Source organism: Dendropsophus ebraccatus, chromosome 12 (genome assembly GCF_027789765.1).
Source record: "Dendropsophus ebraccatus isolate aDenEbr1 chromosome 12, aDenEbr1.pat, whole genome shotgun sequence".
NCBI lineage: Eukaryota > Metazoa > Chordata > Amphibia > Anura > Hylidae > Dendropsophus > Dendropsophus ebraccatus.
This window is the reverse complement of record NC_091465.1, coordinates 68,195,241-68,211,616: the sequence shown is the minus strand read 5'-3', so window position 1 is coordinate 68,211,616 and position 16,376 is coordinate 68,195,241. Positions and strand designations below refer to the sequence as shown.

At 41.0% G+C, this 16,376-nt stretch overlaps 1 protein-coding gene across 1 annotated transcript in view; it reads left to right on the top strand.

Moving 5' to 3' along the window:
* POLD1 (DNA polymerase delta 1, catalytic subunit) overlaps positions 1-16,376 on the top strand; it is a 75,591-nt gene that overhangs the window by 55,915 nt on the left and 3,300 nt on the right. Inside the window, exons 25-26 of the mRNA XM_069948006.1 lie at positions 14,750-14,802; positions 15,493-15,590. Of these exons, the coding sequence (XP_069804107.1) occupies positions 14,750-14,802; positions 15,493-15,590 (151 nt within the window). The remainder of the gene's footprint in view (positions 1-14,749; positions 14,803-15,492; positions 15,591-16,376) is intronic.

The window sequence follows — 16,376 nt, the reverse complement described above, 5'->3', positions numbered from 1 at the left end:
TCTATTGTTAGAGCTCTTATAATTTATATGTATATGTACCCTTCACAGACCAGCTGTCTTGGAACAGTATAGGTACTTTGTCCTCCGGCTTCTGCCCATTGGGCTGCGCTGAGGCACGGGAGTCGGCCCGGCACGAACGCCACAATCTTGTTAATTAATGAAGCACTTTTAGGACACCTGGCCGCATTCTGCTCATTATAACATTTTTGGTCTTTTATTGTTTTACTATACTTCTCATTTATAAGTTATTACTTAACTTCCAAGATGAAGACAGTTGGACCTGGTCCATCCTCTTAAGCATTTCCCTATAAAATAAATAAAAAAATAAATACAAATTAGTGAAAAGGTCATGAGTGTGTGCCTAGTTGGTAAATATTGTTTTGTTTCCTAGTTCCTTGGATGTTGCTTATAGGAAGTTAAAATAACAAATATACCTAGTTATGCAGAGAGATAGGACCTGACGTCATACACAGAGATGAGCAAATATACATTAAGTTCGGGTTCATGAAACCCCAAACACTCACATTGGACTCCCAGTGGCTGGAGACTATGAATCTATCTTCACCAGCCACTGGTAGTCAAATGATGGTCGTTCTGCGTTTCGTGAACCCTAACTTACTGTAAATTTGCTCATCTCTGTTTAAATTCACTCATGTCATAGCTCTGGCAGCTGTTTTTTTTTCAACCCCTACAAATATGCATATTTTCATATTGGATAAACATTCATGGGCTTTCACAGGTGTTGGCTTATTCAAATGATTGCAGAATGCCCGATCCTCCTTGACATCTTACATTGCAAAAGATTTGGGATCATAATGGTTGGCCAGCCACAATTGTTTGCTTTTAGTTAATGTTTATGGGCACCTTAAAGTGTCATTGTAGTTGGAAAAAGTTTTGACAGACTGAACGTAATCTGTCATTTTAGCAGTGATTTTATTTTTATCTGATAAATAAATATATCTTATCTGATTATAGCCATACACATAAAATAAAATAATATTAAAAACAAAGTAAGGCAGTTCACCTTATACAGAGCAATAGATTATAGATATAAATTCATACAGTTATTTCATTAGATAATGTTATCTATGTTTATGAATATGTTTATCTAATGAAATAACTGTGTGAATTTATATCTATAATCTATTGCACTGTATAAGGTGAACTGCCTTTTTTTGTTTTTAATATTATTTTATTTTATGTGTATGACTATAAGACACACCAAGCATGCCCAATCAGGGTATTTAACCCGGGCTGTGGGGGAGTGTCTTACGTCTGGAGAAGCATGCTGACGCACGCGAAACAGCTGTCACGTATATTCACCACATGGTGCTGACGTCCTACTCGCCCAGATAGAATGGATTGATTTTAAATGAAATTACAATAAAAGTCAAGTTTTATGGTGAGTGCCCCCCATAATCTTTTGTACCTATAATGTCAATCTGCTTTTGCTTTGCACAGTAAACACAGTATCTATTTATCTTTTTATCTACATAGATCAGGGCGAGGAAACCTTGGCTCTCCAGCTATTGCAAAACTATAACTCCTATCATGCCTGGACAGCCAAAGCTAAAACATTGGCTGTCTTTGCATGGTGGGAATTGTAGCTTTGTAACAGCTGGAGAGCCAAGGTTACCTACCCCTGACATGGATAGATTAGAGAGAGAGAGAGAGAGATGAAACAATAGTGTCTCCTTTCCACTATACTGCTCAGGAGAGGCTGTTTTTTCCCCTCCCTTTGCCAGGTGATCACTCTGTGATGTCCATGGTGGGTGGGGCTACAGATGAGGTATTACAGCTTGCCTGGCAACAGGAAATACTTATGTGACCTCTGTCTCAGAAGGGAGGGGGAGGACAGAGGAGTGGAGACAGAGTGGACCAGGAAGTGAGGATTTTTAGCAGCTTCAGGGTGTGACTCAGGATGTACTGCAGGCAAACGGACCAATTCATGTAATAGAAACTGATACACACAAGCTTTGATTATGGGCGGGGATTGAATATGGTTAAATCTTATCTGGAGTTTCCTTTTAATTCGCACATTTCTACTAAGAATAACAGATGAATTGCAAAACAGCATGTTTCAGAATTTTTCTTTTATGAGGAATACAAGAATTTACAGGCCCGGGGAAGCAACATGTTTCCTTTTAATACTTGTGTAAAAATAAAAATTAAGATTACAGATTAAAATCACTTGATAGGATACAAATGTAAAAAAAAAAGTATAAAAAGTTTCACAAATATCCATTATAAACTTCATGAACATTGAGTAGACATCACATAACAATTGTTTAGTATCCTTATAACATGTACAATACTTTATATGCATTTAGTGTCAAACAAATCAATTTTATTGAAAAGCAAGGAGATGCAAAATACAGCAAAATGGCCTAAACACGGCCGGTATAGATAAAGAGTATAAATTATCAGAGCACAGTCTGATATGCAGAACAGGAATATAACAAATCTGCTACATGTGCAGATGTGAACCAAGGTGCACAGAGCTTCGTAGCCACCGACACGCCCCTTATAGCAGAATTTTTTTAAATCAATAATATACTATTAATATGGTCAACGACCTTATCTAAGTGCAACTAAGGCTGTTTCCAACTTGAAACAACATGTATTCTAGCTGCTAGTAGGATATATTGAGCCAATTTAAAAATCCGAAAGGGAAATCTAGAAGGTTTAATCCAAAAGAGGGGTTTAAGGTATGGTCGGCCAATAATGGTCGTAATCATGTGGACTACCGAAGTCCAAAAAGCTTGGACCATTGCGCATGACCCTTTTTATGCATTTAAACAAAACTATATTTATCTGTAGAGGCATTGAAACAATTTCCCAAACTGGCTGCACCCCATCAGTACAACCTGTGTCCATATTATTTGGCTCTTACAGAGAGGGGGCTGTAACTCTGGTTGGTTTGTATTGATGGAGTGCCTGCAATCCCTTCATTATTGTGATGACATATCTGTTCTAATGTCTATAAGTTGTTTAATTTTCGCGAGTTAACAGAAAAATGTGGTAATTCGCGGAAACTCAAAGTTGGCTTCATTGCCAAAAATCTTGTAGCTGAGTGGGTGTCCCTTTTCCCAGAACTCTGTTCCATTTCTTATTGTGTGATCGAGAAAGTTCCTCATTTTTTATTTTTTTTGCTGCCTTTGCTCAATCTCTGACTAGAGACAAAAATAAACAGCAACAATGGTGTAATATTAGAAAGTCCATTTCTGATCATGAACGGCTCCCAGGTGCCTTTCGTTGCCAGTTTGTGTGTGAACACTACTGAATGGAAATTCCAATCTGCCTGGAATATTACAATTTCTGAGGTTCAGTGAAAGCAGTATTTTGCTTTTGTAAGGTGATTTCACTAGTGGGTTTGGACCACTAAATTGAGCACCAGCACTACCATGGACGAGAATGTGAAGCACAAGGGCTGAACCTCCTGGAGCTTGTCTAAACCTCTACACTTCCCAACACAGAAGGGCCTAATCCAGGTTTGCCTTTATCTTTGGCTTGATTCACACTAGCATAATATTGATTAATGAAGTCTTGACCAAACCTCAAATGTGATGTCCCAAACTGATTTTGCTACTGTCATCTCAGGTCATTAGACCTATAGTCAGGTTGGCATAAGGCCATAGTGCAGGTGTAAATTTGTACCTCTACCATGCTAATGTGAATTTCGTTTTTCCCAAACCGTGTAGAGAAGGCTAAAATGAACCTTTGATCAGTTCTGCCATGCTTAGTTGTGTTAGGGCCCTGTTACAAAGCCAAAGAATCTGTAACTGAGCCCCGCTCTAACAGATCAGAGTGTGTGTACTGATCTGTACTGATCAACTGTTGTGCCAGGAGTATTCTACAAACTATTGCCGAATCCTTTGTGTAGCGCCATGTGCGATTATAGGTATCCTTAAAGCGTAACTGTCATTTCAGGGTCATTTTCCTGATAACAATAAATATCTATAGTACAAGCGATTTTAAGAAACTCTGTAATAGGTTTTATGTACTAAAAGAGTTTCCTTCTGGACTGAAAAAGCAATCTCCCAGCCTACCCCCTCACATCAAATGAAGCAGGATTTCTGTCTCCATTATGTGGCTATGGAGAGGGGATGGGCTGTTAGGAGTGACTGAGCACGGAGCAGCCCTGCACAGCACAACACCCTGCAATCTTCTCTCAGTAAGTTCATAGATAAGCACTGACCTTTCTGACACCTGAATTTAGCGTTTTAGGTGCCCAGAGAGTCTACAAACAGCTGACCTTCATGTCACCTCTTCCTGCTCCCTCATCTCCCTCGGCCCCTCCCCCCTTCATAGGCTTACAATGGAGAGAGCAGAACCCGTCTTCACTGGCTTCTCTGTAATGAAGACATGTTTGCCTGATAATGCACAGATAAGAAGTCAGGGGGGGAGGCTGGGAGATTGCTTCTTTAATACAGAAGGAGGCTTTTTTGGCTGATGAAACCTATTACAGAGTTTCTTAAAATCGCTTATACTACTGATTTCTGCAATAAAAAAAAACATGACAGTTACTCTTTAAACTTATAACTAAAGGGGTTATACAGTGGTACAAAAACATGGCCACTTTCTTTTAGAGACAACACGACTCTTGTCTCCAGGTCAGGTGTGGTTTGCAATTAAGCTCCATTCACTTCAATGGAACTGAGCAGCAAAACCCCGCCCAACTGGAGACAAGAGTGGGGCTGTCTCTGGAAGAAAGTGGCCCTGTTTTTGTAACACTGAATAACTACTTTAATGTTTGCCTACAACAGTGGTTTGCTGCAGATAGCAAGCAAATGGATTTGTCGAAGGCTTTAGGGCCCTATTACAGGGAACAATAATCTGCCAAATCAGGCCAATTCGGGAGATTATTGCTCCGTGTAGTAAATGCAATGATCTGCCAAAGAAACTATCATTAGCTGAGCATTGTCGTTTAAACCTGCTTAAGAATCATTGTCCAACGGCCGTACATCACCATAGTGGTGTGTGGCTGACGACACTTTAAAAATAATAAAAATTATACTTGCCTATTCTCCCCTATTGTTTTCCCTGCTCACCACTGATGCTTCTGGCCCCATCTCTTCAATGACAGGTCACTTAACCCATCACTGGCTGTGGTGCTCTCCCATCTCGTCCAATGATTGGCTGAGCAGCCTGTCACTAAAGAGGCGGGACCAGAAGTGTCAGTGGTGAGTGGGAAACACGGGCAAAAGGCTGCAGGACAATGGCGGGGAATAGGTAAATATCATCTTAAGAGCGACTCTGTACCCACAATCTTACCCCCCAAATCCGCTTGTACCTTTAGCTGCATTTAATCCAAGATCTGTCCTGGTATCTGTTCTGCAGGTGATGCAGGTGTTGTCCTAAAAAACAACTTTTAAACTTGCAGCCCTGTCTCAAATTGGCGTGGCCTACAGTGTGTGTCCGCCCTAGGATTGCCCGGCCTCCTCGGCCTCCGCCCTCCTTATCACTAGGAAAGCCTTTGGGCAGGATTTTTCCTATTCATCACCTGAACACTGCACAGGTGCCTTAATGATCCAGCTCTTGTGCAGTGTTCACACAGGTGATGAATAGGAGAAATTGTTCTTGGGGCATTCCTAATGATGAAGAGGGCGAGGAGGAGGGATGGACGGGTGTCCCAATCCTAGGGCATAGACACTCTAGACCACAACAGTTTGACAAGGCTGCAAGTTTAAAAGTTGTTTTTTTTATGACAATAACTGCATTACCTGCCGAACGGACCCCAGGACAGATCTTGGATTAAAAGCAGCTATCCGAAGGTACAAGCGGTTTCGGGGGGGGGGGGTCAGATTGTGGGTACAGAGTCGCTTTAATATTTTCAAATAAAAGCAAGAGCTGCACTGACATATACGATATATATATATATATATATATATATATATATATATATATATATATATAATACATACACACACACACACACAGCCTTTGCGCCTCGATATTCGAGCAGTGTATGGGCTCCGTAAGCGAGTACCGATCTAACAGATCGCCACTCTCTTACTGTCTCGGGTCTAGTCGTGTAATACGGCACATAGACTTTGATAGCCATGCCTTGGATTGACCCATCAAGTTGTTAAAAATAAAACTAGATCTCAGAACCCATGGAAAAGGGGAGTCCCCACCAGTTCCCCTCAGAAGCAACTGGTTTCACTTGACTCACATACAGATCGAGAGTTCATGTCTGTAATGCTATGCACAAGTCAACATCTACTTCCTGAATGCCATTATAGTGACTGAATCGTATGCAAGTATTGCTAGAATAATGTAACTAAAGGGGCTTCTAGTACTTAGAGACTTTTTCAGGAGGTTTATGTTGTCCTATCTAAGGATATCATAAACTAGTAACAGAGAAGCTGAACAGAATGATGTATCACTTACATTGTTTTGAGCAGCTGATCCAGAGATTTCCTCCCGAATAACATGGACAAAAAGCAGTCCTCTCCATTATGTGCTGGTGCTCAGTAGTCCTCAATATTCATGAGAAGCAGAAAACTCCACCCACCAGCAGCTGATTGGCAGTTATCTATCCATGCTGTATATAGGCAGTCAACTGTATAGGCAGTCAACTGTCAATCAGCAGCTGGAAGGCAGGAGGAGGGGTGCGGCAAGAATTCTATTCTCCTGCATATTAGGAGAACAGCTGAACAGAATGATGTATGTAATACAGTGATCTGTTCAGCATTTCTGTCACTAGTTTATGCTGCCCTCATTCAAGGTGGAATAAACCTAGTGACAGATTCCCTTTTAAATATTGGTGACTTATAAGCAATTTATAGCAGGTCAGTGGATGTCCAACTCCCACGACCTCAACCGATCAGCTGATCGAAAGGAATTTTAACTTAAATGGAACCAGCTGGGTAAGGTAGGAATGGTGATTAGGTGCAATCTCAGTATATTTGATTAGTGGAAACAAAGTATAGCCATTAAAAGTCAAGTTGTAGTGTAATGCAATGTAAACCTTTTACCACATTAGCCACCAACTCAGCCACTGCCATTAAGTGCTATCACTTTGTCATCGTATTGGTTTAAGTAATATTTGTCTATGCGGTGTAATGCAAATAAAATGACTGTATGTTGGGTCATCTCAGTAAGAAGGCTGGCTGCCAACACCTGGCGCTGTTAGGTTAAATGCCCTGTGTTTTGTCACATAGCAGCAAGCACGGGCTTATGTAATATCCTGCAGTTATGTTCAACCTACTTTCCTTGTATTCTGAGAAGCTATAAGATGTTACCATCACACAAAACTTGTGGCCTGTCAAAAGTATTTAATGGTGGGAGTGAGGGTGCGGGCACTGCCATAGTTGTTAGGATAAGCAGGGAGAAGCGCTTGGCTAAGTGCTGCATCCCCCACTTTCTCAGCAGTTTCTGTGGAGACCATCTTCAGCAGGGCGGAAGCCAAACCACCAGGTCTGTACAGACTACTACTCATCTACTTACCCATGACCTCGATCTGGTGGCTGCTTGTCTCCTATGGGGGGGCGTCTTTTCTCCCATCTCGTACAACCAGCTGTAGGTCCATGCCATACAGTGCCCTTTTAGTCTCTGATAGATTCCTTACCTGCTAACTTAGAGCCTGGGAAGTCTCCTGTAGATATTAGTAATAGACAGAATATAGGAGCTCATAGGTTTCAATGATTTGGTCTCTTCTAGAGTATTATGTTATTGTACAGGGTTCAGCTTCAGGCCTATCATATCCACTGCTGTGATCTCCAGCCCCTGAGCTCAGAATACAATTTATATCCTAGTTAATAGTGAACCTTGTAGCCCAGAATGACCTATAACAGAACACCCACTGTGTATGGAAAACTGTTAATCTTTTACATATGTAAATGTATGCAAATGAGGGTAGTGGCTCATAAATAAGCAACTTAATCAACCTCTAGAACAAAACATGATAAGTAGTTGTATTATCAGCAGTTCTGTAATGCAGGTTTGTATGGAATCACTAGCTTGTACATTGGGAGTCATGTGAAAATGGAGGAGCAAGAAAGTAAGAGTACCAGCAGAATACAACCCTGTATGGAGAGGATTGTGTAAGCGAATACTTATCATCAGAGTGGACATTCTGTATGGAAGGATAGAAGGGGCCCTTAGAATCATCTCCTCCTAGTGGGCCCTAGGAAACCCAGTCCAACAATGTTGGCCCATGTTCAGGGTATTGTGAGTGGATATACTGGATCTGATCAGTAGGTTATAGAGTGATATAATAGGTTGTCTTTACAACCATGGTTAAAGGGGAACTCCAGCGAAAATTTTACACAAATTTTACAAAAATTATACAAATCACCAATATACACTTATTACGGGAAATGCTTACAAAGTGCTTTTTTTCCCTGCACTTACTACTGCATCAAGACTTTACTTCCTGGATAACATGGTGATGTCACGACCCGACTCCTAGAACTGTGCGGGCTGTGGCTGCTGTAGAGGATGATGGCAGAGGGATACTCAGTGTCCCTCCAGTGCCCTTTGTCCCTCAGTGTCCCCCTGCCATCATCCTCTCCAGCAGCCACAGCCCGCACAGCTCTGGGAGTTGGGTCAAGACATCACCGTGTTATCCAGGAAGTGACATCACCATGTTATCCAGGAAGTGAAGCCTTGATGCAGTAGTAAGTGCAGGGAAAAAAGCACTTTATGTGTATATTAAGTGTATATTGGTGATTTGTATAACTTTTTTTTTTTGGGGGGGGGCAATACAATACTATAATAAAAATTTTCACCGGACTTCTCCTTTAAGTTTTGTGGGGAATTGACCTTTGGGACCCCCACTGTTGCCAAGGACAATTGCTCTGCTTGTAAAGAGAATAGGATGGTCACGTGCTAAGTGCAATGGAAATTGGTAATTGTGCTTGTCTCATGAATGAGGACTGACAAACTTTTATGTCCCTTAGTCTGGATTTTTTTTTTTAATCTGGCTGATCTTTTTTACCATGTCACATGTGAGGTATCCAATGGCTGAATGGTAAAATGGTAGGTCGGGTTCATGATACAATTGTCCGAATGTGCGTTTTTTGTAGGTGTTTTCCTCCCTCGTTCTCTTAAGCATAGTTTGCTGCACTTTTGGCTTTGAGTCCAAACATGTATAATTTATAAAATGATATCATGTATATATATTATCATATATATATATATATATATATATATATATATATATATATATATATATATATATATATAAGATATCCATGTTACCTTTTAAAAACATATTAGTCCATTTACAAGGAGGTGACACTCACAGCCACCAGTCTGATTCCATCTACCTGATAGGATGCATGGGCTCAGGCTGGCATAAAGGTAAGTTATCCTCACCTGCCCAATCCTGTACTGCTGCTATCCTCCTCTTTTGTCTCGACCTATTGGAAATCCCTGCTCAACCAATCACTAGCAGAGACAGGTCACCGCTATAGACCGTGATTGGCTGAGCAGGCATTTCCTGCATGTCAATACAAAAGCGGGAGGTTTTATTTCTTATGCCCGCCTGATCCCATGCAAAAAAAAGTAGCGCCAGATAACAGCTTTAACATTTAGACACAGTGATGAATTGTTCCAGACTGCTCAGCCTTGGCTCCCTCCACTCACAGGTATAGTATGTGGAACATCTAAACAAATATATGATTTTCCTACAGAGCGGGCAGATATAAAGGGCCTTTATTGCTTTATGGGAGATTCCTTTGTTTTACAGTTGAAGAGACAATATGAAAATCCTATTTTGCATTCAGGCAAAGAGACGGACATGTAAAAAAGATGCTGGCTGCACATGTATACGACGCCTCTTAAGAATTGTGGATTCATCACCCTTACAGGGTGGTTACCACATATAGCATAATGTTTATTTATTTTCCTTTCCTACATTTGCCATATGAAAGGCAGAAGTCCCATAGGAGTGTATGGAGTGGGCTGAGGAGCTGTATGTCACAGCTGATGGTGTCCAAGGTAGATCTGGGCACAGCCTATTAACTACTTAAAGTGCTATGTGTTCCCTATGTACACATATATTAATGGAAATTAAAAACGTTTCTTGCTGTATGCTATATACAGCACAATCCATTCCCAATAGACTTGCATTATAAATATATATATATATATATATATATATATGCATAGCAACGTATACTTTTTTTTTTTTGCCACGTCCTGTCTCGATTTTGTACAGCAAAATTTAACGTACAGAAACAAAAACTTAAACTCAGTATGAACTGAGCTGTAGACTCTGTGGTCAACATTAACTGCAGTTTCTAATTTATACAGGTAGGGGGCTCCCTTTTCACTCAAGCAGTAGCTGCATATGGCGCCATTGGGTGTTCATAGATGCTGGGCACCAGCATCTATACATTACATTATTGCATTGTAAAGTTTCTTCATGGTGTAAAAATTATTTAATTATTTAGCGATATTAAAGAGATCTGCCCTTGACATTTATTTCACCTCATCAGAGATTAAAGTGTCACTGTTTAAATTTTTTTATTTTTTTTTGCAGAAATCGATAGTACAGGTGATTTTAAGAAACTTTGTAATTGGGTTTATTAGCCGAAAAATGCATTCTTATTATGAAAAATCAGTTTGAAGCTCTCCCCCCTGTCTTCATGTTTTTTAATGGAGAGGGGAGGGGTGGAGGGAGAATAGGCACCAATATAGGACAACAAAGAGTTAATTTACAGCTACATCAATGGGCTATCTCCTCTGAAGTCAGCACTGACCTCTCACACCACTCCCACTGTGTAATCATTTGTTCTCTGCTCTCTGCTGGAGACTAATCTCCCTCCTCCCCCCTTCCCTCTCCATAGAACAGACAGGGCCCGACTGATGGAAAGAGTCAAGATTTCCTGATAATGAGCAGTGGATGAGAGAGAGGAGGGGGAGGGGACCTGGGGAAAGTCTTTTTGAATGCAGATAATGGCATATTTGCTTAATAAACCCAATTACAAAGTTTCTTAAAATCGCCTGTACTATTTCTGCAAAAAAAAATAAAAAAACGACAGTGACACTTTTAAGGACCCCGCTCCGGTCTGCTTGCAGCAACTGAAGTGGTGGAAAACAGCTAAGTGGGCTTTTTTAAGCATTTTGTGTAACTCCCATTGAATTTCATGGGCGTTGTGTAAACAGCAAGGCAAGGACGTTACGAAAACCGTATAGGTAGTGCTGCTTCACCGTTTACACAACTCCTTTTACAGTCAATAGGAGCTCTACAAAATGCTAAAAACAGCCTGTTCAGCTTCCTGACCATATCTGGTTATCACAAACAGAAGGGGGGGGGGGGGCATTGATCTCTGTATGAGTCCCAGAAGGGTGGGGTGTACATGTGCCATAGATGTGGAAACGAGAATGCCCCTTTGGTGAAGAGTTTGTGTAGACTGATGATTGAGCATGGGCAAAAGTATTCAAAATGGCCGGACAGCTCTGGAGGAACCCTCTAGTAGGGTACAGATCCCATGTCAAAGGGGGAGGACCTCTTTTTGATACGTGGTGATCTCCATCTATAAGTTGACCCATTTTTGATGACCCAGGCAATGTGGCACCATATGACACCGCTCCTCTGAGCACTCTATAGCAGTGCTTCTCAATTCCAGTCCTCAGGCCTCACCAACAGGTCATGTTTTGAGGATTTCCTTAGTATTTCACAGGTGATATAATTATACTCAGTGCAGCAGGTATTAGCACGGGTGTTCCTTGTATGGGGTATCCTCAAAACATGACCTGTTGGTGAGGCCCGAGGACTGGAATTGAGAAGCACTGCTCTATAGTGTTACAGCTCCCATTACTGTGCCTGCAGGGTGTTGCTAGACTTGGCAACCCATCCTAGTTATGCGTTGATACAGGCGGTAGACATCACTGGATAACCATGGACTAGGGGACAACTTCGGGGTGAGCTGTTAGAGCAGCCATGTTGGTTGTCATCAAGATTTCAGATAAATGGACACAACTAAGTATATAACAGTCATCACAGCACAACAGAATGGAGAAACTGAGGGATTTCTATTGACTTTACTGAAATATTTTTCAATTTTATCTCGCTGAAAATAAATTAGCTGAGCGTGTGGTATTATGGATGTCGGCTAAGCGGCAGGAAACTGTCCCAACCAAAACTTTTGCATCCCCTAAAAGTGCTGACTGTCAGTTTGGGTCTTAACCCTATAGTTCTGCAATATGCTGCAAAGCAGAACTGGGTGATAGGAGACGTCTCAGCATAGTCTGCACTGGAACGTGGTAGTCTGTACACTCCACTTTCCTACATTCAAAAGGTTTTTGTTGAAGTCACAGTAAAACTTTTTACAGCCTCTGGGCTCAGATGCAAAATCTCAAAAAGGGTTCCAACCTGTTATAACACTGGTGTCACTCTGTGTGGCCCAGGGACCTCTGGGCCACGTCATGCTTCAGATCCCATTTGCAACTGTTACCTCAGTCCCTACAACCCTCGCCATATTGTGAACATACAATAAATTGTTAGCGATGGATTGTCCGAGTGTCCCTTTTTTCCTGGAGCAGCTCCACCCTTGTTCATCGGCTCTGTGTGGTATTGCAACCCTTTATTTAAAGGACTGAACTGCAATGTCAGACAAAGGCAACTAACCCCTCCCCAATATAACATAGAAGACTGTTGGCAGAAAAAGACCCCCATGGTCTATCTAGCCCTCCCATATGTTATTTCCTTTCTTATTATCTTAGGATATATGTATGTTTTTCCCAGGCAGGTTTACATTCTGTTACTGTAGATTTACCTACCACATCTGCTGGAAGTTTGTTTCAAGCATCTACTACTCTTTCAGTAAAATAATATTTTCTCACGTTGCTTCTTATCTTTGACCCAATAACCTCCGATTGTGTCCTCTTGTTCTTGTGTTCAGTTTTTTTAATAAAACACTTCCTTCCTGAACCTTATTTTTACATATGTTTTTACATATGTAAAGGTTTCGTGTCCCCCCTTTCCCTTCTTTCCTCCAGATTATACAGATTCAAAACCTTAACTCTTTCCTGATATGTTTTATGTCTGACACCCTCCACCATTTTTGTAGCCCGTCTTTGGACCCGTTCTATTTTATCAGTATCCTTTGGTAGGGGAGGTCTCCAGAACTGGACACAGTATTACAGATGTGGTCTCATCAGAGCTCTATACAGCGTTCTATCTCCTCTTCCTACTGGTTATACCTCTAGCTATACAGCCCAGCATACGATTAGCTTCCCCTACAGCCTGGTTGCATTGGTGACTCATTTTAAGTCTGTGAGAAGTCACTGCCCCTAAATCCTTCTCTTCTGAAGTCTTTGCCAACACGGAACTGCCGATATGATAAAAATAAGCAGCACCGCAAATGAAGCGCTAAGAGCTTCCCAGTGCAAAACACTTCCAAAATTTTCAACATAAAGTATCAAAAAAAAAAAAAAGTAACATTCATGATCCATGTTCACAGCACTTCTGCTCATCAGGTACATCTTCCATGAAACTCATTGGAGTGTGATGATTGTGCAATGAAAGGTTCTGCAACTTTCTAATATTTTTGTTTCATTTCCTCAATGTGTTCACGACATTTACGTGCAGACAATAATTTTCCCATTCACAGCAGCCAAAAGCTTTAAAAACACCCTGTGCACTGAGTACTTTTCACTGCTGAGGATTTGCTACAAAAGTTTCCAGTCTAAACTAAAGAATGTTACGTGTTCCTGTCCATGGTAGCAAGCTGTCAGGACAGGCGGGAGAGCGCTGCCACACAGGTCTATAGTTTATTTATTCTCAACCATTCTATTAAACAATGAATGAATTATAAGTTATATAAGGTAATTATACGGTCTATAGCTCAGTATACTAATATTATTACCAGCTTTTATATTAAGATGAGAACTGATACTTGCAATGACAATAAAGTACCAGGAGTCACAGAAAGTTGCAAAAAAAATGGCACTTCTATCGAATAGAAAACTGGCGCAGAGCAATGACTGGCTTGTCTCACAAAATCAGGTGATATCCTGATAGGGGTAACTAACTAATCGCAGGGGGTCAGACCACTTAGGTCTCCATTCATTGACTATGGTACACAGCTCAGTTCAGCGTCATCGATTCCTTGTTCTCCAGATTGCAGGGATCTGATCACTGGGGCTAAGCTTACGGCATGGCTTGATTTCATGATTTTTTTGTTTTGTTTTGGGGTTTTTTAACCCATAAATGACTGATTATCTTATTCCCACCAATGAGCAATGACCGTAACATTTGTATTAACAATTGCAGTTCAGACCTAAAATGCTTTGCTTATTATTTATGTCCATATTTACCAATACAAAAAATTCCTGATTTTGGAATAAAAAAGTCTCTACCCTCAAGGGATGACTGCAGCGCAATCTTAGGCCTTGTTCACATGATTATTCTTGCATTTTACAGTCTGACAACATTCTGCATGTACATCGGGTTTCAGCCAGAATAAGAAGCATACAAAGCTGACAAATCCTCATGTAAATCTGCAATGTTATAAACTGTATTTGTGACTGAAATCCCATTTTTTCTGTGCATCATAGTAAAAAAAAAGGACAAATTTGCAATATAGTAATCTGACACATGTGAACATACCCTTATATAATATACCACTGTATCAGATAACCTGCTATAATGACTGATACTTCCATATCCTTCACAATATGCTTGTCATAATTCTGTATGTCTGTAGAAGCCACAGCAAGTCAATAACGTTATAGTATATGGATGTGCCATACATGTTCTGTTCTCCATTATGTGGATGTTTTACTCTTCTAGGTGCTGTTTGCAATTACTGTACGAAGAGAGAATCGGAGCTTCACCAGAAGGAGGTGAGTGAGGTTTAGGGGACCTGTATAACTAAGATCTTTGGGTTACTAACACAGGGACTATGCACTGGGGAAAAAATAAATAAATAAATAAAATAAATATATATATATATATATATATATATATATATATATATATATATATATATATATAAAATATAGTTCCTGTATATTGGCTTCTGTTCTGCATTATGTTAATTAACATTCAATTAATATTAATTTATTGCTGCAAGAGGAATGTGCAGGACAAAGTGTCTCCCCACAACAATACCAGCTGATCACCGGGGGGGGGGGGGTGGCGGGGGTTAAAAGCTAGACTCCACCATAAAGCTTTATTTGGGCAGCAATTTGTATCTGTCCATACTGTTAAAGTGGTGGTCCCGGATCATGAACCAGAATCCTCTCCCATGTTGCTCAAATGAATTCATGGAGGTTCCCCAGCTTTATGCTAGAAAGCACCTTACAGAATTTTACATATGACAAATCTCACTAAAGTGTTGTATTAAATGAGCCAATAGGGAGTAGCTTCTAGAAATCGCATAGACATAGCCAAAAAATCACAGTACCAGTAGGCTATTCCAGATCTTTACCTTGGATACTCCATATATTATGTGCCTGGGACAATTCATACCGATCGCCAAACAAATGTCTTGCCACAGTCCAAGCCCTGTTTCCCTGTATTGTCTATTGCAGGTGGCTCACCTTGGTTCTCTGGAAGAGAAGTTCTCTCGCCTGTGGACTCAATGCCAGCGCTGTCAGGGAAGTTTACACGAGGATGTTCTTTGCACAAGGTGAGGACGGTGGAAAAGTGATGTGAGATTTTAACAGGACATAATGCGGAAGATTTATATTTATGGAAGCTGTATGAGCTATCTTTGGGGACACAATGCAGTTGACTATCATCACCTAAGGTCAACTTTCATAGGAAAGTACTCCATATTGGGACCTCACCTTAAAGGAGAACATACCTTTCCGGGTCATTTGTGAGGGTGGAAACAGACACTGTCTAGGCCTCTTGGTGCCCGTGTGTTCAGAGCATTGCTGATCCTGATTGTAAATATCACACCTGTCGCTTAGGATAACAGAACACACTGTCCAGATTGGTATTACATTGATTTCATAGTGATTCACATCAGACACCTCTCACTTTCTTACAGTATCGCCCTCTAATCTCTGCTCCTGACTATTCCAAATTCCCAAGGGAAAAACAAACTGGAGTTTATCCAGCTTTAGATTCCCTGCCCCGCTTGCCAGCTGCCGGGGTGGGGTGGATATGGCCCTCTGCACATGTGTGCTTAGAGTATGGCTCCCAAAGAGCCCTTATCAATGCAGCTGAGGGGAAACTGTCTCTGCCGGTGCCCAGGCCTGGTGGCAGGTGCTGGCTACATGGAACCGTTGAGGAGACACCTCACGTCTAGCCTGGGTTCAAAGGTCTATGAGAAAACAGGGAGAGAGGCTGACAGCATCAGTGCTTTATGGCAGGTTTGTTTTCCTTCCGAACAGCTCTAAATTTACAGCATTCATAAATTATTGTAGGTAAAATTATATGGAAGGAGGGTGATGGCAGTAGGGTTTTA